At 37.5% G+C, this 25898-nt stretch overlaps 1 protein-coding gene across 1 annotated transcript in view; it reads right to left on the bottom strand.

Moving 5' to 3' along the window:
• LOC117409321 (E3 ubiquitin-protein ligase RNF38) overlaps positions 1-25898 on the bottom strand; it is a 136043-nt gene that overhangs the window by 68324 nt on the left and 41821 nt on the right. Inside the window, exon 2 of the mRNA XM_058996642.1 lies at positions 8288-8358. Within this exon, the coding sequence (XP_058852625.1) occupies positions 8288-8358 (71 nt within the window). The remainder of the gene's footprint in view (positions 1-8287; positions 8359-25898) is intronic.

Raw genomic sequence — 25898 nt, forward strand, 5'->3', positions numbered from 1 at the left:
TCTCTTTCAGGGAACTGGGGTTACATCGTTCCCTTTCATTTCGAAGATGACCACCAATGATACTTTTTGGGAAAGTATACCAAATCCGTTGTGAGGGAGAATGAGTGGACAGCATCTAAGGGACATCTCTCTACCGCCATCTAGTGTTGGTGGTGTGAGCATGCAACTTCAAGGACCCTGGTGCCTATTAAAGGCACAGAGGGATCTACGACATTAAGTCAGTAGAACCTGGTAAATGTACGCAGGGTAGTCCAGCTAGCCGCAGTACATATATCGGTTAATGAGGCACCTCTGAAGAGGGCCCATGGCATAGCCACACCTCTGGTTGAGTGTGCAGCCATCCTCCCAGGAGGGGGGTAGGCCAGCATTAGTATATGCAGTCGAAACAGTGTCCACAATCCAATGGGACAGTCGCTGCTTAGAGAGAGGGCTTGACCTCGGGTCCGTTCACCATGACAAACGAAGAGCTGGTCAGACTGACGCGGCGCTCTCATTCTATCCACATAGCATCTCAATGCCCGAACTGGGCAGAGGGAATTTAATCTCCTATCCGACTCCTCCACTAAGGGAGAGGAATGGAAAGCCTCTAGTTCCACTGATTGATTCAAGTGAAAAGCTGTAATCACCTTGGGGAAGCAGGATTTGTGCACAACGATACGTTGTTTCCATAGTCCCAAACATGGTCTCATATGAAGTGTTTTTTAAAACCCCAAAAGTGATGACTAAAGCTAAGGTTTACAATTTTAGAAAAGCAAACTATGAAGGTATGAAACAGAGACTAACAGAAGTAGATTGGAGTAAAATAGAGAAAACATCCACAGAAAAAGGACCAAAAACAAAGTACACAGAAAGAGTACTTGGAACTGCAAACACAAGTCAAAAAGGAAGTTAGAAAGGCCAAGAGAGAGATAGAAATCAATATTGCTAAGGGGGCTAAAACCAATTCCAAAATATTTTTCCAATATTATAACAGCAAGAGAACATTCAAAGAGGAGGTTAAATGTCTAAGAGACACAAATGGCAAAATCATAGACGAAGAAAAAAGTATATTAAATGATTACTTTTCACAGGTTTTTACAAAGGAGGACACGGACAACATGCCCCACATGTCGACCTGTTCCTATCCAATTTTAAATAACTTTAGCATAACAGAGGCAGAAGTGTTAAAGAGACTAGGAGCTTTTAAAATAAACAAATCCCCTGGGCTGGATGAGATCCTCCCAATAGTACTCAAAGAAATGAAAGACGTTATTTACAAACCGCTAACCAAGATTATGCAACAGTCTCTTGACACAGGGGTTCTACCGACAGACTGGAAAATTGCAAATGTAATATCTATCCACAAAAAGGGAGACAAAACCGAACCAGGTAACTACAGACCAATAACCCTGACTTCTATTATATGTAAACTTATGGAAACTATAATAAGATCCAAAATGGAAAATTACCTATATTGTAACAATATCCTGGGAGACAGTCAGCATGGTTTTAGGAAAGGGAGATCGTGTCCAACTAACCTGCTTGATTTTTTTGATGATTCAACATCGACAATGGATAATTGCAAAGCATACAACATGGTTTATTTAGATTTCCGGAAAGCTTTTGACAAAGTCCCACATAAAAGATTAATTCTCAGACTGACCCCCAAACCCCTTTCAAAATTTGCCGCACCAGGAAGCTGAGCTCCTGGGGAGACCAAGTCAATTTTGACATGGCAAGCCGAATGGCTGTCAGATAGACCTTTAATGTAGTGGGGGATTTCCTCTAATCAAACCCTGCAAAAATTGCAGTATTACTGCCATCGGATGAACCCACGAGGCAGACACAACGTCTGAAAGACATACAAACATAAGAAAGTTTACAAACGAGAGGAGGCCATTCAGCCCATCTTGCTCGTTTGGTTATTAGTAGCTTATTGATCCCAGAACTCAAGCAGCTTCTTGAAGGATCCCAGGGTGTCAGCTTCAACAACATTACTGGGGAGTTGGTTCCAGACCCTCACAATTCTCTGTGTAAAAAAGTGCCTCCTATTTTCTGTTCTGAATGCCCCTTTATCTAATCTCCATTTGTGACCCCTGGTCCTTTCAACGAATTAGTCACAGTGAAAAAACACATGAAACATTGCAAATAAAAGACACAGTCGTGTTGCTCCAGCGCGGTGATTTCACTGCCTGCTCAACTCAATAATACTGTTATTTAAAAACATAAACTTAGATAAAACACACTGAATTGATTAAACTACACACACTGAACATTTAAACTCCAGAAAGTAAACGTACCTTGTAATACTACACGTTTTTAAAAGAAGCAACATCACACAATGATTTAGTTTTTTTAGTTTTTAGCCTACAGACTGCAGAACCACCGCCCTGCTGTTTAAATGTGTAAGTTAGCCATATGCGCTCAGTGCTCACTCGCTGTCAGCAGCCGGTTGGGTGTTTATAGTTAACCTCGCCCAGCACAAAGGAAACGTACACCCGCACGGCTGTGCTTTTATTTGAAAGGAGATTCATCATTGTTAATTCCAGTCGCAAGTCGCAAAGTTCTACAATGTGGTAATAAAATAAAATAAATAAATAAAATCTATTGTCCGCCATTACAGGATTTTCTCACGTACCCCCTGAGGAGCGGTGGAGTACCCGCAGGGGTACGCGTACCCAGTTTGAAAACCGCTGGTGTATACCAATATTAGTTACTATGAAAAACACTAAACCAGAGCGCTCCTTCACTTACGGCCATACTCCCTTGACAACGGCCGTTCTTGTCTGAGCTCGGAAACTAATCACGATCGGGCCTGGTCAGTAATTGGATGGGAGATTGCCTGGGAATACCAGGTGGTGTGAGCATTTCTTTCTGCAGCTCGGCAGGGGGCGCTATTTCACCACATATTTCTAATAATATCCTTGTAGCTCCAACTAGATTTTTTGTTTTTGTTTTCTCACACACAGCAACTATGGAGGATATTCCATGCCAAAATAAATAAATAAATAAATAAATAAATAAATAAATAAATAAATAAACAAACACATACACAGACATTTATTTATTTATTTATTAATTCATAAGAACATAAGAAAGTTTACAAACGAGAGGAGGCCATTCAGCCCATCTTGCTTGTTTGGCTGTTAGTAGCTTATTGATCCCAGAATCTCATCAAGCAGCTTCTTGAAGGACCCCAGGGTGTCAGCTTCAACAACATTACTGAGAAGTTGGTTCCAGACCCTCACAATTCTCTGTGTAAAAAAAGTGCCTCCTATTTTCTGTTATGAATGCCCCTTTATCTATTCTCCATTTGTGACCCCTGGTCCTTGTTTCTTTTTTCAGGTCAAAGAAGCCCCCTGGGTCAACATTGTCTATACCTTTTTAGGATTTTGAATGCTTGAATCAGATCGCCTGTCTGCATATGACATGCCTTTTAAACCTGGGATAATTCTGTTCGCTCTTCTTGCACTCTTTCTAGAGCAGCAATATCCTTTTTGTAATGAGGTGACCAGAACTGAACACAATATTCTAGGTGAGGTCTTGCTAATATTGTAAATTTTTAACATTACTTACCTTGATTTAAATTCAACACTTAAAAGACACTCCACTTGTACCCATAATGGGAAAGTGTGGACACTGCTCTGGCATTTTGTAAGGTGTAACAAACCTATTGGACAGTCCCAGACAGCTCAAATACAACCGTTCTGGGGCCAGACCCAGAGCTGCAGGCTCGATGGGTCGGTATGCCATAAGGTCCCCCGTGCCTGACTGAGCAGGTCATGGCGCTTGGGCAGTCTCCACGGCTGGCCGCTCAGGGTTTACATTACAACCAGTCTCCTGGGCCAAAAAGTGCTATTTGGAGCACCTTGGCCCAGTCCTGCCGGACACAGCGGGAGCAAGACGAGCGGCTGGAAGGCATATAACAGTTGCCTTGGTCACTGGTGCCAAGGCATCTTCCCACCGCCTATTACGGAGAGCCAGAGGGGTCAGTGGGTTGATTCCTGGGAGGCAAATAGATCTCTCTGCTATCCCAAAACTCTCCAAAATGAGCCTCACCACCTCAGGGTGAGCCTCTACTCTGAGATGCTGGGACCTTCCTTGAGAGGAGGTCTGCCGCCCAGTTTATCACCCCAGGCAGAAGCACATGTCACCCTTAAACATTCTGCAAAATAAAAAAAATAAAAAAATGTATGTATATTGTATATTATATATATATATATGTATATATATATATATATATATATATATATATATATATATATATATATATATATATATATATATATACACACACACACACACTGGTTTGCAGAACTAATCACCCCCCCTGCAAAGTTTTCACATTTTGTTGGCACCTGAGCGTACTCCACGACGCTTTCAAATAAGACTTTACAATCTACACAAACTACTCCACATTGATAAAGTTATAAAATGCATATAGAATATAAATAAGTAAGATTTACAGAGAAAAACAGATTAATCTCAGTTGCATAAGTATTCAACCCCTTTGCTACTGCAGCCCTAAATCAGCTCAGGTGCAAATGATTTCTTTGAAAGGTCACAAAAATTAGTGAAATGGTTTCAGCCTGTGTGTACTCAAAGTGGTTTAACTTGTAGATAATTTCCCTCGGGTATATAAAGACTTTCAAGCTGCAACTCACATAGCGATCCAACAAAGCAACCATGAAGACCAAGGAGCTTTCGAAACAAGTCAGGGATAAAGTGGTAGAGAGGCACAGAGCAGGAGAAGAGTACAAGAAAATTTCAAAAGGCGCTGATTATCCCTCTCAACACAGTGAAGTCCATCATTAAGAAGTGGAAGATGCATCATACTACCCAGATTAGGTTGCCCTCCCAAATTGAACAGCCGGGTAAGCAGGAAACTGGTTCGGGATGTCACTCTGAAGCCAACAATGACCTTGAGAGATCTGCAGTTCTGTGTCTGAGATGGGAGTCAGTGTTCACTCATCAATAAGTCAGTCCCTACACAAAGCTGGCCTGTATGGACGGGTGGCAAGGAAGAAGCCATTACTCAAAAAGCCTCGTCTTAAAGCACGTATGGAGTATGCGAAAAAGCATGTAGATGATACTGCAGACAAGTGGAAAAAGGTTTTGTGGTCAGACGAGACAAAAATTGAACTTTTCGGTCTATTATTATTATTATTATTATTATTATTATTATTATTATTATTATTTATTTCTTAGCAGACGCCCTTATCCAGGGCGACTTACAATCGTAAGCAAATACATTAAGTCTTACAATACAAGTAAATTCCAAGCGTTATGTCTGGCGCAAGCCCAGCACTGCACATCACCCAGTCAACACCATCCCAACTGTCAAGCATGATGGTGGCAGCATCATGTTATGGGGATGCTTCTCTTCAGCATGGACTGAGAAGCTTGTCAGGATAAACGAGAGATTGGTTGGTGCAAAGTACAGGCGAATCCTTGAGGAAAACCTGTTTGAGTCAGCCAAGAAACTGGGGAGGAAATTCACATTTCAGCAGGACAATGACCCAAAGCACAAAACCAAAGCCACGCTGGAGTGGTTGAACAAGAAGAGAATTAATGTTCTTGAGTGGCCCAGTCAAAGTCCTGACTTGAATCCAATCGAAAATTTATGGCGAGACTTGAAGATTGTAGTCCATCGACGAGCCCCAACAAATTTATCAGAACTGGAGCAATTTTCCCATGAAGAATGGGCAAAAATGTCACCATCCTACTGTGCAAAGCTAGTAGAGACCTATCCAAAAAGACTCATAGCAGTAATTGCTGCAAAAGGTGCTTCTACCAAGTACTGACTTAAGGGGCTGAATACTTATGCAACCAGTAAATTTCATTTTGTACATTTTCTTTGCAAGTTTTGCTGACATTTAACCTCCTCCTCATATAACAGTGTTCAGTTTAACCACTACAGCTTTGAATAAAAAAAGTGAGTTTGAAAAACTGTGCATACATTATTTGCAATTCAACAAAATGTGACATTATTGGTAGGGGGTGAATACTTCTGCAAACCACTGTATAAACAAGGGGCATTATAACAAAAATATATAATTTTCATAAAATTACAAATTAAATACAATGTTCAGGACACTGATCTCTCCCATCTGTAGTTTCATCTGCAACAACGCAGACTGGTTTATGCTGTACTTGATGTAAAACTGCTTGCATGTGTTTCTCATAGACCCTGGACAGATAGAGTTGCTTTAGTTAGAGCAGGGCTCTTCAACTAGTTTTTTAAATATAAGGGGGCCAGATTGGAAAAAAGTTAGGAGTAGGCGGGCCAGAGTATTTTACTCTGCACATTTTTAAGCAATAATAAATATTACATAACTTAAATGTTCATATATTGAACAAGACTTAAACATTTTACCATATGAATAGTACTTTAATAATAAAACAGTGTGTAATAGAGTAACTGTTAAGAAGTGATCAGCACTTCCACTTTTGAGCTTCTAACTACTGTGCTCTCTGGATACGTATTTCCAAAAGCTCCTTGTTTGGTTTCAAAATGCCTTTTCATATTGTATTCCTTAACTACTGACACACATTCATTGCACAATAAACACACTGGCTTTGCGTTCGGTACAGTTGGTAAAATAAATATTTATTGGTTCACTCATTGTTGAATCTACAATTGTCACCATTTTCTGTTTTTACTACAGTAGCTAGAGTAGAGAGAGACATTTTATAGCAACACGAGAAGAAAAAAAAAACTAAAAATCACTCCAAGTAAATAGTATTATTAAGGAGTTAATGACAAATTAGAAATAGTAAGTTATAAAACTAAATGTTTCACCTCAACCATCGTGTCGTTTCCTTGTGTTGAGCAGGTGACGGAGTAACAGATTTGCGATAATGACTAAATAAATGAATGCATCAATTCAATTACGTTTTTTTAATGGGGGGGTTGACGACCGTTTATTTATTTATTTTTATTTTATTTTTTTATTTTTTTTATTTTGATACATCTCCAAAATTATTCCACAGAATATAACCCAACAAAACAGCTAGTTGCTTTTTTAAACAACTTGACCTCACAGAGCAGCGCCATCAGTGCAACGCCCACAAACCACCTGTTTTCTCGTTATCAAATTATCCAAATAAACATACAAAAACGTTTTATACAAGTGTCATCTCTGGGCTTCTGGGTAGTGTAGTTTTCAAAGCAATCCATAATTTTTTTTATTGGAGAATAACAGCGTAAAAGACTTTGCAGTTGCAAAGCAGAATTCCATTCCCAAAATGCCAATTCCGTTCCCAATGCCTAATTCCGCGATTCCGTCCATGACTCTGATCGTGGAAAATCAGTAGCCCTACACTCATTTTGTGGCAATGGTTTTATAAGAACATAAGAAAGTTTACAAACTAGAGGAGGCCATTCAGCCCATCTTGCTCGTTTGGTTGTTAGTAGCTTATTGATCCCAGAATCTCATCAAGCAGCTTCAACAACATTACTGGGGAGTTGGTTCCAGACCCTCATAATTCTCTGTAAAAAAAAGTGGCTCCTATTTTCTGTTCTGAATGCCCCCTTATCTAATCTCCATTTGTGACCCCTGGTCCTTGTTTCTTTTTTCAGGTCAAAAAAGTCCCTTGGGTCGACATTGTCTATACCTTTTAGGATTTTGAATGCTTGAATCAGATTGCCACGTAGTCTTCTTTGTTCAAGACTGAATACATTCAATTATTTTAGCCTGTCTGCATACGAAATGCCTTTTAAACCCGGGATAATTCTGGTTGCTATTCTTTGCACTCTTTCTAGCAATATCCTTTTTGTAATGAGGTGACCAGAACTGAGCTACACCTACAACTCAACTACACCTCAATTTTTTGTATCAATAAACAATTGGGTACAGTGCAATTTGCATTTTCAACATTTCAGGTTCAGGGAGTTAAGGCTGAAATTGTCATGTGACTGGACCCACTTAGTAATCGGGTGACTGGGCTGACGGGGAGCAGCGAACGAACCATGTCTGGCAACAGTGGATTACTATCGCCCCCCATGAGGTTTGACTCCATCCTCACGTCCCCTTCCCCGTCCCCAACCCCTAGCAACACAGAAATTGCACATTTCGGTCCATTGTAGCAGTGAACAATTTTCATAAAGATGAAGCAGGCTAGGCAGGAAACTTTCAAAGTGCTTCTGTGGTTTTTTTGAGGATCTACTGTATAGTGTGCAATGCTATTTTTGTAACACTATAGCAGGCAATGCCCTGTTTCCTAGTTCTGTTTTCCAACATTCAGACCCCTCTCAAGAGGCTTATTAACTCTCAGTCCGGTTTTCCATATATATCAGTGCCCTCACCTTGTCGCTGTCTTCATTGCAGGTGTGCTCCTGATGTACTGACTGACAATGAAAAGTAGCCCCAACACCTCCTGCAATGGCAATACATGACATTAGTATTGGGATATCAAACCAAACAATGTTATAGCATGCTGCAAGATATTATACTATATAAATATACAAATATATATATTTTTGTAGACAAAGTTATACATCCATACTGAAAATGATTTGTTGTGCTTCTATATCAGCTAAAACAAAATTTGGGTGAATGTAAACAAATAGTAAAACAAACAAAAAAAAGTGTTGGTATCTTGAGGTAGGGCAGTCAACTGAAAAACATAAGAAGTGGTGCATGTATCCCTTAAACAGATTGCCTGTAGTTAAAAGTAGGTTGGCTTCACACAAAACAGCCATAGGTTAAAACAGCAAATCCTGTGAACCTCCCACACCTTTCTGTGTTCTCCAACCAGAAAACAAAATTCCAGTTTCTGCCTGTGGACATGCAAGTTAGCAGAGTGGCTCACTAGTGTGGCTTATCCTTCTCATTCTGTATTGTATTGCTTTCTGTAGGTGAATAATTGGATGACTGAGATATTATGTTCACAAAATATTACAACTCTTGATGAGATCTTGTCAGCTTGATAACTTAGGTAAGCACATAAACAGTGGGCCCTATTTTGAAGCAAGTTTAAATGCAAAGTTTCTGAGAAATTACAATTAGCAGAAAATAACAGGAAAGAGCAGTGAAGTTAGTGTCCTGCTAGTTTATACTCCTGTCTGCATATTTGTTGCTTTGCCTTTTACACTTGCTTTAAAACTTGAGTCCTTAGTGTTTTATTACTAAAATCCACCCCTCAAGAAAAATGCTTTATTATATTATGCTTTCTGAGCGCAAAAGCTGAGTGCACATAAGGCTAAACAATTGCAAAATGTAAACAGAAACTAGTGAATCATGTTATTGTAAAATGTAACATAGTGGTTAACATGAAGATACAGTATTACCATTGTACCGTAGTGCAGAATCTAAATAGAACACCATGCTAGAGCAAAGGTGTTGTTGCTCATCACTCTACTTCTGATTGTACCACACCTGATTCCTTGGAGGTTTCTTATTCAAATACGGCCACAGTTATGTGTTGCTTTACATAAAACCTTGCCAAAGTAGATATTATTGTAACTTTAACCAGTTAATAAGTTCGTAGAATGAAAGCTGCAATTATATCAAATGGAAATCACATTAAATAATATCCAACTACAGGCCACAGGAAGCTGTGGATGTAGAACACATCATGTGGCAGCTACCTACCACGTGACCTCTTCCATGTGAGATGGTGACAGACGTACAGGATTCTTTGGTTGATGTTATTAACTATTTGATTAATTTACTTTCTCCACCTTTTATGAAGTCCTGTTACTTTAAAAGAAAAGCCTATTTATAAACATACAAATGTGTTTACGCAGAAATTTTGTTGATAGATTTGTTTCTACTACCCCCACCTCCCTTAGATCCTGGCCCACTAGTACACATTTTCAAAGGGAATTCTTACTGTTTAAAAAATAAATAAAATACATTTCAACTGCCTTCACAGGATCATCAACAAGAGAAGCACCTACAATGGTTATTGGCTTGGTTTTTAATTGCTTGTCAGTGAAAACATAAAACTTTTTTTTTTTAACTGAACCTCGTTTTTTACTGATTTAAACCTGATTTTTTTGTCTTCTACTCAATATTTTCCCGGTACTATTTTCTAGGAAATACACAATATTTTGATTAAAATGCTGTTTTATTTAGACATTGTAATAAGCAGTCCTACATTGCATCCTAGGATACAGCAGGTACGTTTAGATGTCAGAGGATCAAATAACGTTCAAATGTCGCACATTGGTTCTCTGTTCACAAATACATTATTACCCGATTCTGTTGGCCAATCAAAGTCTGATTACTGTGGAAATTGTTGTGCGGAGTAACTACTAGCTTGATCAAAAAATAAATTGAAATACTTACACGAAAATATTATATTTTTAATAGATGAGGAATGGGGAGAAAATGTAAATCAGTTTATGAATATTCAAAAGAAAACAAATGTTTCAAAGTATACAAAAAGCAGAAGTGGGCCAGATGAGGCAGAGGACGCATAGCGTTGCAATTACTGCTGCATTGAGGTACATGTTGACGCTGACAGAATAAAAGAACACACTGAAAGTAAACAACACATTAAACTAAAACAAGACAGTGAACTGAGAGTAAGTAAATCTATTGCTGCAGCTTTTACACTTGCTTTAATAAAAGAGAGTGCAGAAAGACTGTGTTAATGAGTTTGTCAGAGTGCTGTGCTTTGCTGGACAGCCGCTGTTTATTGCAGAGAGGTGTGACAGTGCGACAGTACTGTCCATCAGCTAAAACACTGCCTAACGCCAACAATCTTAAATCGCAAATATTTGACAGAAAATTGTGATGCTTTAGTTGGTAAACTGCTTTATTTCAAGCAAAACTAACTTCAACATACAGGTATAGCCAGTAAAGCCACACACGCATAGAATATTGCACCTAGCAATTTTCTTTCAATAAAAAACAATGCTAGTGGTTGAAATATCTAAAGTATCTATACACCACCCTTTATGGTTAATCACTGGAGTCAGGGTCCAATATTAAATACGCCAGGGCATGAATATATTGAGCCACAGAAAAAAAGTCAAACAAATTCTGTAGTTTGAATTTAAATGGACTCTATATATATACTTTATATATTTGCTTTACAGGCCAAGCAAAACAATGAATAAAACATACTTGCACTGTAGTAATTAGGCTACTAAACAAATATTCATATGCATAAGTGAAATACAGTAAAACAAAAAATACTGTATACAGAATAGTAATTACTGTACGATTTAAAAGCCAAGTCACAGTATATTAAGGTGAAATCGAGGGGTAGGTGTAAGCTTCAAATGTTTCCTTTCTTCCCATTGTGATAACGGACTATAAAATATTTTAATTGACTATTTGTTTATAAAAATATATTGAATATAATAAGTAACCCCTAATTTTTAAAGACACTGTGTTGGCAGCAGCAACACAACAACTCACATATCAAATCAAACCAAAATGATGCATTAAAAACCATTGTCAACTATCTTCAAGCCACAAGTTTCACATAGAGCACTAATACATGTGAAGATCGCTACAAACCAGCAGCATTGTGTACCAGAAAACCACTGGTTAAATAAGGTAAAACATTTGCCATGGAAATGTCCATTATAGTATTGCTTGTTTATTGCATGGGGCAGCAGCCCACAGATACAAATGAAATCCTATGTAACTTGTTGACAAAGCACTATAGGTTTTCTTCCACCCAGCCTTCTGAAAAAGATGTTCTTATTTTCCACACTAGTTACACTCACTGGAAATAAGAATTAACTTTAAAAAGGCCATCCTTGTAACAAGGTCTTCACATTTTAATCGTATTGTATTTAGTCTTCCTGCTTTTTTGTAATCTGGAGGCAGTACAGGGTTACTGTATACAAAAGACTGCAATACATTTGAAATGTCCAGTAAGCTATGCAAATAATCATGGCTGCAAGGGCTGTTTGTTAGAGGCAATCACATTTATCAGAACAAAATTAAGAGATTTGTACAGGCTTTAAAAAAGTTCTAAGTAATATAGAAACGATCAACCGAAAACACCCAAATCAGAAATTGATGAATTGATTTCACGTGAGAGCTTTCCAGTGTTGGGTGCAGCAGTTCAAAAGGGTTTGCTTCCTTTCATTTTTCAGTCCAACTTCCTCACATAAGAGATTACAAATTAAGGAGTAAAATACCCTTCTGAACACCCTGGCACATGCTTGTCATTTATGAGAAAAGCACACAAAACACTCCAGACCCTGTTAGACTTTCTAATACACCTTTCTATGTACTGACAACAGTCAAACAGCGTCATACTGCCAGTGTTTTCCACCTGCTACAGACACACTACTCATGTATGTATGTATGTATTATGTACTTTTAATGTCCGTACAGGCCATAGTAACAATGTAAGCAGGCTTCTGAGTTTTTATACATAGTAGAACAATACAATACAGTACCGTACCTTGTCAAGGATTGTATTTTTTTTTTTTAATTTTATTGTGTACACTGGGTGCTAATATTTGTCAGTCACAGTTGGCAGTCGATGCTGCTGTTGTGTTATGGTCAGTTATTTAGTCACTCAAGTGAAGCAGGGACAGAGTGTGAAACTCAAGTGAAGCAGGGAAAGAGTGTGAAACTCAAGTGAAGCAGGGTTAGAGTGTGAAACTCAAGTGAAGCAGGGATAGAGTGTGAAACTCAAGTGAAGCAGGGATAGAGTGTGAAACTCAAGTGAAGCAGGGATAGAGTGTGAAACTCAAGTGAAGCAGGGACAGAGTGTGAAACTCAAGTGAAGCAGGGATAGAGTGTGAAACTCAAGTGAAGCAGGGATAGAGTGTGAAACTCAAGTGAAGCAGGGAAAGAGTGTGAAACTCAAGTGAAGCAGGGAAAGAGTGTGAAACTCAAGTGAAGCAGGGATAGAGTGTGAAACTCAAGTGAAGCAGGGATAGAGTGTGAAACTCAAGTGAAGCAGGGACAGAGTGTGAAACTCAAGTGAAGCAGGGACAGAGTGTGAAACTCATTTAGGCTTTTCCTGGTTTTGCATTTAGACCAGTTTTAATATTTTAAAAAATGTGGATATTAAGGGGTAAATTGAATTGTAAATTCCAGCTATGGTCAGAATTAGTACAGTAGTTATGCTACTTTCAACTGGTCATTCTGGTTCAAGAAAAAAAAAGTACATTTAAAAATCTCTCTCTTAATCACAGACTTAAGTCAAGTGATTGTTGCTTACATTCTTAATAATATTGCTGTAAACCTGGATTGGGGTTTTATGCAGGCCTACAGTACCAGTAGGGAATCCAGTAAGGAATCAATAAATATGTGTTGACTCTTGTTGGTCACCAGAAGAAACTGGAATTTTTAAGCAGGGGACTAATTATGTAACCACTGACTGCCCCAGGTTTAAGAACCAGTAGATAAGATACTTAATTACATTTTCATGATAGTTTACTGTAAAAGTGTTATTTGGAATCCACACAGTACGGAAACATTTGTCCACTTTACTTTTTAGGCTAGAGTGTTTAACGTTATGGATGTGAAGAAACAACATGTTTGCTCAATATACTGTACAAACTGTAAAGAGGCGAGGGTGGCCTAGCCTGTTTGCATACCTGTCTACAATCTAAGGTTAGTGGCGTGTTTGACTGAGAAGGGCAGGACATGACCAGGTGGTGCTTAGGCTACAGGCAGCACACTCAATTTTAAAAGCAACTAAATCCCTGTGGAGTGAGGTATTACTGGGTTTAACATAGGGTGACCATACGTCCCCGGGCAAATAATGTCCCCGGAATGGTCCCCAGTTCACAAAGCTCGTCCCGAATAAACTTACTATTAATTTCTCGCATTGGTCTAATGTAATGTAAATGCGTTAGAAAAAATATCCATGTTTCTATCATTAAATTACACCCAACCTCTTTCTTGATTCATCACTGACATTTGTAGTAACAAATCAGGTTTTGAGTTTAGTTGACGATCCAACCTCAGTTTATTTATTAAAAAAAAAAAAGTGCTTAGTTTAGATAGGCTAACTGCATCGTATGAAAAGAAAAAGCAGCTGCATGAGGATTATACGAAAATGGCGAGGGAGTAAGTACAAACCTTTATTATAATATATAGTACAATATTTAAGTTTAATATCCTGTTTTTGGCTTGTTGTCCCGTTTTTCATAAACGCTTGTGTTAAGGGCATTAATAAGTGTTCTTGCTTGGTGCGTATGGCACATGGCAAATGACATTTAATAGAGAAAAGTGTAAAGTATTGCACGCAGGCAATAAAAATGTGCATTATAAATATCATATGGGAGATAGTGAAATTGAAGAAGGGAACTATGAAAAAGACCTAGGAATTTATGTTGACTCAGAAATGTCTTCATCTACACAATGTGGGGAAGCTATAAAAAAGGCCAACAAGATGCTCAGATATATTGTGAGAAGTGTTGAATTTAAATCAAGGAATGTAATGTTAAAACTCTACAATGCATTAGTAAGTCCTCACCTAGAATATTGAGTTCAGTTCTGGTCACCTCGTTACAAAAAGGATATCGCTGCTCTAGAAAGAGTGCAAAGAAGAGCAACCAGAATTATCCCGGGTTTAAAAGGCATTTCGTATGCGGACAGGCTAAAAGAATTGAATCTATTCAGTCTTGAACAAGAAGACTACGCGGTGATCTGATTCAAACATTCAAAATCCTAAAAGGTATAGACAATGTCGACCCAGGGGACGACTTTGACCTGAAAAAAGAAACAAGGACGAGGGGTCACAAATGGAGATTAGATAAAGGGGCATTCAGAACAGAAAATAGGAGGCACTTTTTTACACAGAGAATTGTGAGGGTCTGGAACCAACTCTCCAGTAATGTTGTTGAAGCTGACACCCTGGGATCCTTCAAGAAGCTGCTTGATGAGATTCTGGGATCAATAAGCTACTAACAACCAAACGAGCAAGATGTGCTGAATGGCCTCCTCTCGTTTGTAAACTTTCTTGTGTTCTTATGTTCTAAAAAACCCATAAAAATACAAAGTTTTTTTTTTTTTTTTTTTAAATACTTTTTTTTCCTTCTTTAAATTGATATGATATGAAAACCCATAACAGCATACTGTACAGTAGGATGTCAGTAAAATTCAATTTTATATATTTTCAGGAATCTCCTGGTTACCCATATCTCAAAGTTCCCAGTATGTCCATGTGTAACCCTGGTTACTTTGCTTTGGCTTGAAGGCAGCAGGAGAAGTAGGCTCTTGCACATTGCCTGTTTTGTTTAGTTTGGCCAATTTTTAAAATTCTGCTTTTTTTGAAAATGTAAAGTTTTTTGCAATTATTGTGGAGTGTGTGTTTGTTTCTGTAGGTTATATGTGTATTTGTTTTCCATTTGTAATGAATATATGCATCTGTTAAAATATAAGCTGCTCGTGATACACTCTGCAACACACATTTCAGTCTTGGCTACTTTGCTGTGCTCCCATAACTGAGTGTCCCCGGATTTGGTTTATAAAATATGGTCACCCTAGTTTAACATACAGCTCTCAGGCTGATAGCACATAACTGTGTCTGCTGAAACCGTAGGAAAACAGTCATGAACTCACTAAACATGTTTTGTTTACATTCAGGGTTTTCGCTCTGGTTGCTTTTCTTTTCTTTTTTTATTTCTGTGTATTTTAATCTAAAAGGTCAGACTTTTGAACATAATATTGACAATTTGACATTTATTTTTTTGGTTTGGGAGGAACGTGGAATTTCTCAAATTCAGATGAATATTCTAAATACATTCATTTTATTTCTGGGAAAATAAATATATAAATAAAAAAAATCTATATCTCCGTAGATATATATCTTTGACCAGCACCAGAATAACAACAAAAATCACTTATCAACAGTGTTTTGTTTTTTTTTATTTCAGATGTCAGGCACAGGTTACTGTACATAAGACATGGCAAATACAAAGCAGAAAAACAGGAAGAGAGAAAAAAAAAGGGAACAGAAAACCATGTGCACAACCCAGCCTGGAATCTGGCATCTGGATGCTGTTGAAAGGCACTGAGCCAATGCAGATTGCTGGAAGTTTGAGTCAGATCACTCAGTCTGGCTGATTGGACCACAGCTACAGGGAAGGCGAGTCTGTGTGTGGGTGTCACAGCCACAAGGGAATTCCTAAGTTTGGGTGAGCCGTTCTGCCCAACCCCCCCCCCCCCGAAAAAAAAAACCAAATCTCTGAGTTATCCTAGCAACAACAAAAAAATCTATTACAGGACACCAAAACAAAGGGTACATTAAGCCCAAGCTTGGGGATACTGGATATAACAAAGTCACCTAAAAGTCTGAACTAACAATATTACAATATTAAATCAACCATTTTTTACCATGAATACTGACTGAAAAATGACTGAAAATCAAAAGCATTTCTGACTTCTGACGAGACTTAAGAACCACTGCAACCAAGATATTTTCAGGACAAGACCTCTTCCTGTCTGGAACTACTAGTCTTGGATTTGAACAGAGAGGAGGTTCTGGTACAGTAGGTGTTAAATAAGTTAACTGGATAAGGTAACATTTTTAGTTTCAGTCCCTTGTGAGAACAGTGGTATAGAAAAGAAGATGGAGAAAATAGGGAAAAAAGTTTTCATGTGAGAAAGACAAAGTTACCTGGGGGAAAGTTGCAATTAAATTAGGTTTAAGAATTACTGTGATCATTTTTAGCCGATAAACTTTAAAATATTTGTCCAACCCTAGTTTTAACTTTGGAGAAAAATTAAAATGTACTTAACCAAAAACGTAGCTTTAACACTACTGTCATCACTCCCATTCTCCTTGGGCAGGTAACCTTTAATTTCTACCAACATGGATAACTGCTAGGTTTGGACCTGACTGGGCATGACCTTAGAGACTTGTATTTAAAATGCCTGGCTCCTAATAATTAGAATAAGAATAATTATTGACTCTCTTCCTGTTATAACTTTAGGTGACAAAATTACTCATCATAAGTTATTAAAAAAATGTAAAAGCTTGATTTGCTGTAACCCACCAAACTAAATTTTCTACACTATAACAATGGTTATTACATGGATTTATAAAGAGGAAGCCCAGACTGAGGCTCAAGTAAAAAAAAAAAAAAAAGAAAGAAACGTGAACAAAAGTTATAAAATTGCACTAAATAACTTTTCAAGACCTGTCCTCAAACCTACTGTGAAAAGGTTTAGACCTCACATCTTCCAAACCCACAAGAACAAAATCACCACAGTACAGGTCAGGTTGGTGAAGGAAGCGCATATATTAACCTACCTCCCTGATGGTCCACTATGAAAGGAGTTATATAAAATAAAGATTGTTTGATTGATTGATAAGACAAAACAAAGCTGTATTTCATGATTAACCTGGAAGGTATGTACTGTAGCAGCCTTTAGTTTTGTCATCATTGATGTTACAGTAGCAGCTTCAGCGGTCTCTTCATTTGAACAGTCAAATAATTAATATAACAGCATCACTCCCCGTAAACACAACATACTGTACTCAAATTAAATTGTATAGGACTAGTAGTACGCTAACAGACCGAGTTTTAGAATCAAAAAGGGCTTAAAATGCAAAATAAAGGCAGGGACAGCGTTCCTTCACATGTATTTAGTATAATCTTATTTAGATAGGCATTACAGATTCTGTATTGTGGATTAGAGCTATATTTTGGGTGTGGAGATTTGTTGCATGAACTGAGCAGGACTGTCTTGCTCAGTCATCAGACTGCAGCAGAACAGCTGACAGGCTCTCAGACAGGGAGGGAACACAAGGAGAACAATAATGGATGTTGTTTGCTAGCTGGGCCAGAACAGGGGATAGTCAGGGCAGTATTTGAAAAGGGCGAGCAAAATTTAGAGCACAAGACAGCTATATTTAAAAAAGAGCATGCTGATTCTGTGTGTAACCTCTGAACTTTACTGTAGTTGTTTTCTGAGGTCACGTATTTATATTTACAGTACAACACTGAGAATACTGTTGTGTGGTCTTGCTGTGTCCATATTTCAAAGCAAAGTGTGTAAAGGCAGGGATGGAAAGACGGTATCACATCTCAATTCGAGATAGAACACATGATAACTGCAATGCACATTTCTTTTTATAATTATCTATGCAATTACTTCAGTTTATCTACTCTGAAATACATGTAATTAGAAGCACTGTAGACAGTGCAGTACTTCTGGCTGAAAGAGGGGTGTGCCAATGATTTAATTCCATTAAATAATACTACTTCTTTGTGATTGGAGCACACATGGAATATGTTTGATTGATATGTTTGATAGACTTGCGCTTGGCTGCCAATGAGCTTCGGTGTAAGTTACAATAGAAGGGAGAAAACGAAAGGGAGAATTCCAATGGAAACTTTATTAAGTCCACTTGAAAAATGGCAAGTGGTGTTAATTGTCCCCAAGTTGCTACTGTAAAAACTGGATATCAGAAGTCGATGCAGCAAAAACATGGCTAAAGTACAGAAGCGCTGACGGGAAACATGCTGACGCTGTACACTGCCAACTCTGCTCAAAATATCAAGACAAACTGTGGGGCTTGAGAAATTTGAATGATTCGTTCATTAGAGGAATACAAGGCACTGCCTTAAAAAAGGACGGTGTTGTAAAGCACTCCAAATCGGAATGTCATATTCAGACACATGAGTTAGAAAGCAGACCACAGTCTGTTGAAGAGATTTTCAAGACAACAACATTAGGCCATGTATGGCATACAGGGGAGCTGCAGGATAGGCAACATGTTTCTCATTTGATAGATTTAGCATACACACTCTGAAAGAAGAACTACCCTTTGAAATTCGATAAATGTGTGCGTTTGAAACATGGAGTGGATACGGGTACTGCCTACAACAGACAAGGGTGCAAAGAATTTACACATACAAATCGGTAATGTTCTGGAGCAGAATCTTGTAAAAACTAAAAGAAACTGATTGTTTCTCTCTGCTGCTTGATGGAGAAACTGACGCTGCAAATTCAGAGAAGGAGATGATTTTTGTGAAATATGTAGCATTGGACGGGGCTGTAAAAACCAGCTTATTGGGGTAAGTATTTAAAATTTTAAATCTACAGTATCGAATGATGTATTACAATGCAGATTTTATTATAGAAGAGGGATTATGTCATATTTATTTACAATGATATGCCCTCGCAGTCAAGTACTATATATGATGTCTGGCTGATCAGACTTCTCATACTTTTTTTTATAGACTAAAGGACATAAAATCTGCTACCGCAGAAGGGTTACACATGGCAGTCCTCAAAACCTGTAGAGAACTAGGATTAGAAGGGTTGTTGGCGATCAAGTTAGTGGTCTTGTGCGCAGACGGTGCCACATTGAATGTGGGTGTAAAGAAAGGTCTTTCTGCTCATCTAAGAGATAAGAATCCATGGCTTGTAGCAATTCATTGTCTTAAATCACCAGTACATGTTTTTCATACAAGATAGACAGTACACACGGTGGCATACGGAAACTCTTCCTGACAGTTATGTTTTAGATTTGTGTTTTACAGATTAGAGCTTGCTGTTAAAGATGCACTCAAGGGATACTTTCATGAAGTGATCGATGTTTTTATTATTTTTTTTATTTTTAATTTGGAATCAGTAATTATTTTTCTTATTTTCTCCCCAATTTGAAATGTCCAATTATTTTTATTTCAACCCGGCTCACTGCTGCCACCCCTGCGCTGACTCGGGAGGGACGAAGACAGACACAAGCTTCCTGTGAAACGTGTGTCGTCAGCCGTCCGCTTCTTTTCACTCTGCGGGCCCACCATGCAACCACCTCAGAGCTACAGCGTTGGAGGACCACGTAGCTCCGGGTAGCTTACAGGCAGGCCCGCAGGCTCCCGGCTAGTCTACAAGGGTCGCTGGTGCGCGGTGAGCCAAGGACACCCTGGCCGATTATCTCTCCACTAGCCAGATTATCTCAATTTACAAAGCGACAGTGCTGATTTTCCATATTATTTGTCTTGTTTTGAAGCAACGCTTGCAGAGCTCAATTGTAGTAAAGGTGAAATAAACCTGCATGCAAAAAACTACGTGTGCTGTTACAGGAAAATGTGAGCGATGAGAAAACAGGGCTGGAATTTAGAGCAGTTACTCTTAGAGATGTCAGGAGGGGCACTGAATTCTTTAAAAGCGCACAATGATGTGTATGTGGAAGAAATAAAAAAATGTATCACAGACCGATTTAACGAATTACTGAAAACTAGACATCCAATTTTGAGCTGCTTGAAGGTGTTGGACCTGGCAGCATTGCCTAGTAATGCAGAGGAATTGCAAGTGTTTGGTAACGAGGAGCTGAGAACTTTACTTGATCAGTGTTCAGGACTTTCAGGTGTGCATGTAAATGTTAAGGAGGTCCTTTCTGAATGGAACGAACTGAAACGCTTCAGGTTTAGGGGTCTTGAGCATCTAGAAAAAAATGAATTCTGGACAAGGGTGATTGGCATGTACAAACTGCAGTTTCCAAATTTAAATCATGTTTTGCAAGTTCTTCTAGTGATACCGATGTCAAATTCCACATTAGAGCAATCCTTCTCAGTCATGTAGCGTGTTTAAACTCACTACAGAAACAGACTAGGGGAAAAGCTCCTGGAACATCTGCTCAGAATCAAATTGGAAGGTCCTAACCCTAAACAGTTTGATACCACTCCAGTCAAAGAGATTTTTTGCATTGTCAGTTAGGCGGCCTTCTGCAAAGCCTTCTGGGTCTCAGAAAAACCCTTAAAAAGAGAAAATCAGCAGAGGTTTTACACTTTGATTATAGTTTAGATGAGTGAGGGGTCTGCCCATAGGCAGTGAATGTATTAAAACTTTTAGTTTGTTATAACTTTACATTTTAAAAACAACTTAAAACAGCAAAATATGTGAATATTTTTTGTTTCAGCTAGATTGTTTTGGAACGACAATAACTGTAGTAAAAAGCGTCAGCCAAATAAATACATTATTAATTCTTAACTGTGTTCTGTTCATTAATATTCAAATGCAGAGTTCAGTTGTTTAAAAAAAGAACACAGCATGATAAAGTGAAACAATTCAAATAACTGATGTTTGCAACATTTTTAAAGTACAAGTATAAGTACTTTCATGGTATTTGCTGTTGAAATGAATATACAACAATAAAAAATACAAGTTCATTCAGAAATTGCTATATCAATCCTAAGTTTTGCTACACAAATTAGACTGAGTTGCAGAATTGCTATACAAATGAAGAAAGTTATTTCCATCCCTGGTAAAGGTAATCAATGTAATTATTATTACTGGCAGTTCAGCAATTCCAGTTTAAGTTTAAAAGGCAGAAAACCCACTGTTGTATCCACAGTGGCAAAAGCAACTGCACATTCATATTACACGTCACAACAATTAAGGCTTTTAAAAAACAAAACAAAAAGTACTGTAGCTTAAAGATTTCAGACACAAACCCCTGCGTTAAACAACCGCGAGGACCTGAGTAACACAGCAGCCACACTTAACACCTTCCCCGCCATTCCAAGCAGACAATGCAATCGGGATCCCACCTTATTGTGGATGGCTAGGCTGCTGTAATAAAAGATGCCAGGCTGGGGATGCTGACCTTTAGTCTATGAATTACAATGAAACAACTTCCCTCATCAATCTTGATCAGTATGGGGACAAGAAGACTAAACCTGCTGTCGATATCTCTCTCATGAAGGGGGTGGGGTGCTCCACAGAAAACCACTGCAAGATGCAAGAGTGGATTGCTTTTAGAGCTTGGAGCAGAAAACATACCTTAGTAATTTACTAAATTAAATAATCATGATATTTATTATGACAACAATTACAATTTACATCATGCTGCATGAAACACAACAGCTGCTGGGCCTTAATGTCAGTATTAAATACAGCACAAGACACTACTGTATACTGTACTACTGCATACTGTCTTCAACCAATAGCAAACTGTGTAGCAAAGACTTATGCCAACCTTTGTGATAAATATTTTAGATTTTCATTAACACAAGATTATACTAATGACAAACTAGGCTATACAACATGTACAGAAAATATGCATGAGAAAACCTGCGCTAATATACTGTGGAATAAATGGAAAATGTTAAAGCCTAATTATTAAGAACTGTCACCGAAAGTGCTGATGAGGAAACATTCTTACTGAACTGTATGTACCATGAGACAAAGTCAAATGTACATATAACTAACATGTTACCAAAGTAACCAAACACTATTACAAGAAACACTCCTTGTATGTAGGTAGTGCAAAAATACATTACTGTAATATGCTGTACGCCATAATGCTTTCCTATCTGATTCTTGATTTTAAACAAACAAACAAACAAACAGAGTCACTATCATTCAAGTCCAAGTCCGTGTCACGAGTCCTTGAAACAAACTCAAATCCATTTTCATTAAACTAGTAGTAGTTGTGGGGGAACAGTTTACCTAACAGAAGTTGTCTGATATCCCTCAGGAAAAAATGCACAATAAATAAATACAAATACAAAAAAAAAATATTTAGGATTTATTTTTTCTAGCTAGATTATTCTATTTGCATGCCTTTCAACTTGTCTGTCACTATCTTCTTTTCTTTTGGAATTGGAATACTGTTTGAATGTACCTGAAGTTTATAGATAAGCATCAAGTTCCAGTTTGTGGATGTTGTTTTTCACTTTGATAGAAGCTGTGATCTGGACTATAGAGCTGGTGTAGTGTTAGAAAGTGGTACATCTCAAAATGTGGTACTGTACCAAAGCATGACCCATGCAATGTCAGAAAGTGGTACGTTGTCAGATTGCACCTGTACCAAAATCTGACACAGTACCAATTGCAATCAATTGCGATCTCATGGGTGTTTTCCTTTTTGTGAACTTAAACTGGAAACAGACAATCGATTTCTCTAAAAAAATAATTGTAAAAAAATTCACGAGAAGTCCACCGAAAGGTTGCACAAGTAAAAAAAAAAAAAAAAAAAAATGTACAAGATCCAATGTATAGCAAATAAATATTCGCATAATATTTTCTTAATGGTGGAAAAATATGAACAAATTACATTAAGACCAAAGTAAAAAGACTGGAAACAGCATAACGTACCAGATTTGAATGGGCGCTTCCCTGCTTTCTTAGTGGAAACTGTTTAGGTATGTGCAAGCAAGTTCTTTTTAACGCGTACTTGAAAATAACACTACACCGGTAAAAAATTAACTTACTTTCATCTCTGACTATAGCATCTACTTTGGCAGATGTTACCCAAATTGAAGTCAATCTGATTTAGACATTGCCAGAACTGTACATATACTGTGTTCTTAAATAGTACATTTAGTATTTTTATTATTTTTTTGCAAAACAAACGTTGGGTTTCACTTTCATTGCATTTGCAATGATGCATTCATGAGATTGTGCTTGAGTTTATTTGATTTCAGATAATGTATTTTTTATCTTTTCTCTTTCACACAAAAACATATTATATTTATGTATTTCCCCTTTATGTAGGTTCATAATGGAATAAAAAAATGAAGTGGTATTAAGTTATTCTGTCGTTCTTTTTTTGCTATCAATCAGTCTTTCTGTCATATCAGTCTGATATATCTGACTGTTTGACAGTAGGCAATTTTCAATTTGAGACTTTAGTGCCTAGCTTTACACTGAATTTGCCAGGTAAATTCATTGACGTTGCTTACAAACAGTGATGACGTGTGCTGGGAAAGAGAGGAGATTAGAAACAAAGCACAGAATATTTAAATCACACAGTGACTTTGATATGAATTAAGCAGCTCAAAGTATGATTATAACTTTTATAACTTTTTTTCATTCATTTTTGTTTTCAGTAAACTCAAAATTATTAAGGTGACCAATGTTCTATTGCAGTGGTTCTCAATCCTGGTTGTGCCCTGCTGGTTTTTGTTCCAACCAAGTTCTCAATTACTTAATTGAATCGTTAATTGAACTAATAATTATCTTAATTTAACTTTTTAAATAATGTAGCTTATAAATAGTTGGATAATTTATGTCCCTTATACAATTTTATACCTAAATTGAAATCTCCATCTGTTTCAAATAATTAAAAAGCTCAGATTATGCAAATTATTAGTTCAATTAAGGGGTTCAGTTATGTAATTGAGCGCTTGGTTGGAACAAAAAACAGCAGGGCAGTGGTCCCCCAGGACCAGGGTTGAGAACCATTGTTCTACTGTTTTCAGTGCAAACAAATTATATTCCTGTGTGGCAGGAAATAGTGTTTTGGTGGTGGTTGGCAGGGATGGGGTTAATTTCCTATCCGTGCCAAAAACATGTGAGAATGTGGCTGGAGCCTTTATTGAATAATTGATGATTAATTAGGCTCCAGCCACATGGGATATAAGGGGAAAGAAATCCTTTGTTTGGGGTGGTGTGTAAAGGAGGAGTTTGGTGAGTTTTTTGTGACTGTCTACATTTTTTGTACCTGTAAAAGTTCAGAGAAGGCTCTGCACAGCCTGAACAGTTTATTTTGTGTCTTTTTGTTTTGCATTATTTTTTTTGTTTTATTAAAGTGCATTGAAGCGCTTACACTGTAGTTTGTGTCTGAGTCTCCTTCCCTGCCGGTAACATCTGGGCCCACAACGCTATCCTGTCACATCCTGGGATTCAGGGAGCTCAGCAAAATCAAATTAGGTATTTGTCAAGAAAGCAGTTTTAGAAATATATTTCTACAGTGCTTAAACTTAGAAGATGGTTTAAAGTAGTAAAGAGAAAAGCTCATTTAAAGCCAAATAATTACGTACTTGTTTACCATGCTGACATTATTTATTCATTATAAAACTTAATGCAAAAGAGAAAAACAACTTGGTCTGCGATGCTTGCAGTTGGTGTGTGTGTTTACTCTACAACCTAACTCGCTTCCAATTTCTTATTCTTACTATGATTGGCTGCAAAGACAAGAGGGCTAACCAGTGATTGGATAATGTTTTGTTGGGTGGGTTTTTATTGTGCAGTTTCCAAGTAACTAATATTTGTGTAACAGAAAATAACAAGGACTCATCGTTAATGTCTCAGAGTCACGGAGCCCGAATGTTCGACTCCGAGTCACACAAGTCTAGTCAGAGACTTTTACGGCTGTGAGTCGAGTCCGAGTCATGAAAAACGTGACTCGAGTCCCACTCCAGTACTTGAAATTTTGATAGGTTAACTTTTATGTGCATTAGTTGATTAATTAGTGGTGCGGTAAAGCAAAAAACCTTGAACTTTCGGTTAGAAGTATGACATTTGGTACAATTATATATCGACCCATACTGAATATTTCTGGATATGGAACTCAATTGGCAGTGTCCTCTGGTTGCTGTAATTGAAACCAATACACTTTTTTTTTATCAATACTTTTTTTTTTTTTTTTTTTTCCCCCAAATCCCGTATACATAGTCAAATTGCTCTGTTAAATTAGAGACATTGCTTGATGAACATTGTTAAAGACCATAATTAATTATAAATATTGAATATTGCTTCAGCTTCTATCTGAAAATGATACACATGTCCTGTAATAGATTGCATGCCTGCTTTCTGTGTAAACTGATGCTTTTTTGTTCTACAATTTAGTATGGATTCTTAAGGAATGTATAATTTTATATAATGCATGTGCATTATGTTCATTAACTACTGAGGTTTGAAGAAAAATGAGGTTCGGCAAAAGCCCTTCAGCTTTGTAGAAAGAATATTTTTTTTTAATCATTTAAGAACTATGTATACAATATTTATATATTTATATATATATATATATATATATATATATATATATATATATATATATATATATATATATTGGGCTATCAATTAATAGCAGTTAACTTCTGCGATTAACGCGTAAATGTTTTTAGAGATTAATTATTTTAACGCACGTTAATTGCACTACTGTGTTTTGAGCCTTTCGGCACACCGTACTTCAATCCCAGCTACCGCAACATTGGATTGAGTGTTTGAGTGCAGTTACTGTTTAAACAGAAAGTTAGTCACTGACCCGCGTAATACAGCAAAGCACTAAAACTGAGTGGGAGG

This window comes from Acipenser ruthenus, chromosome 2 (genome assembly GCF_902713425.1).
Source record: "Acipenser ruthenus chromosome 2, fAciRut3.2 maternal haplotype, whole genome shotgun sequence".
Classification (NCBI taxonomy): Eukaryota; Metazoa; Chordata; class Actinopteri; order Acipenseriformes; family Acipenseridae; genus Acipenser; species Acipenser ruthenus.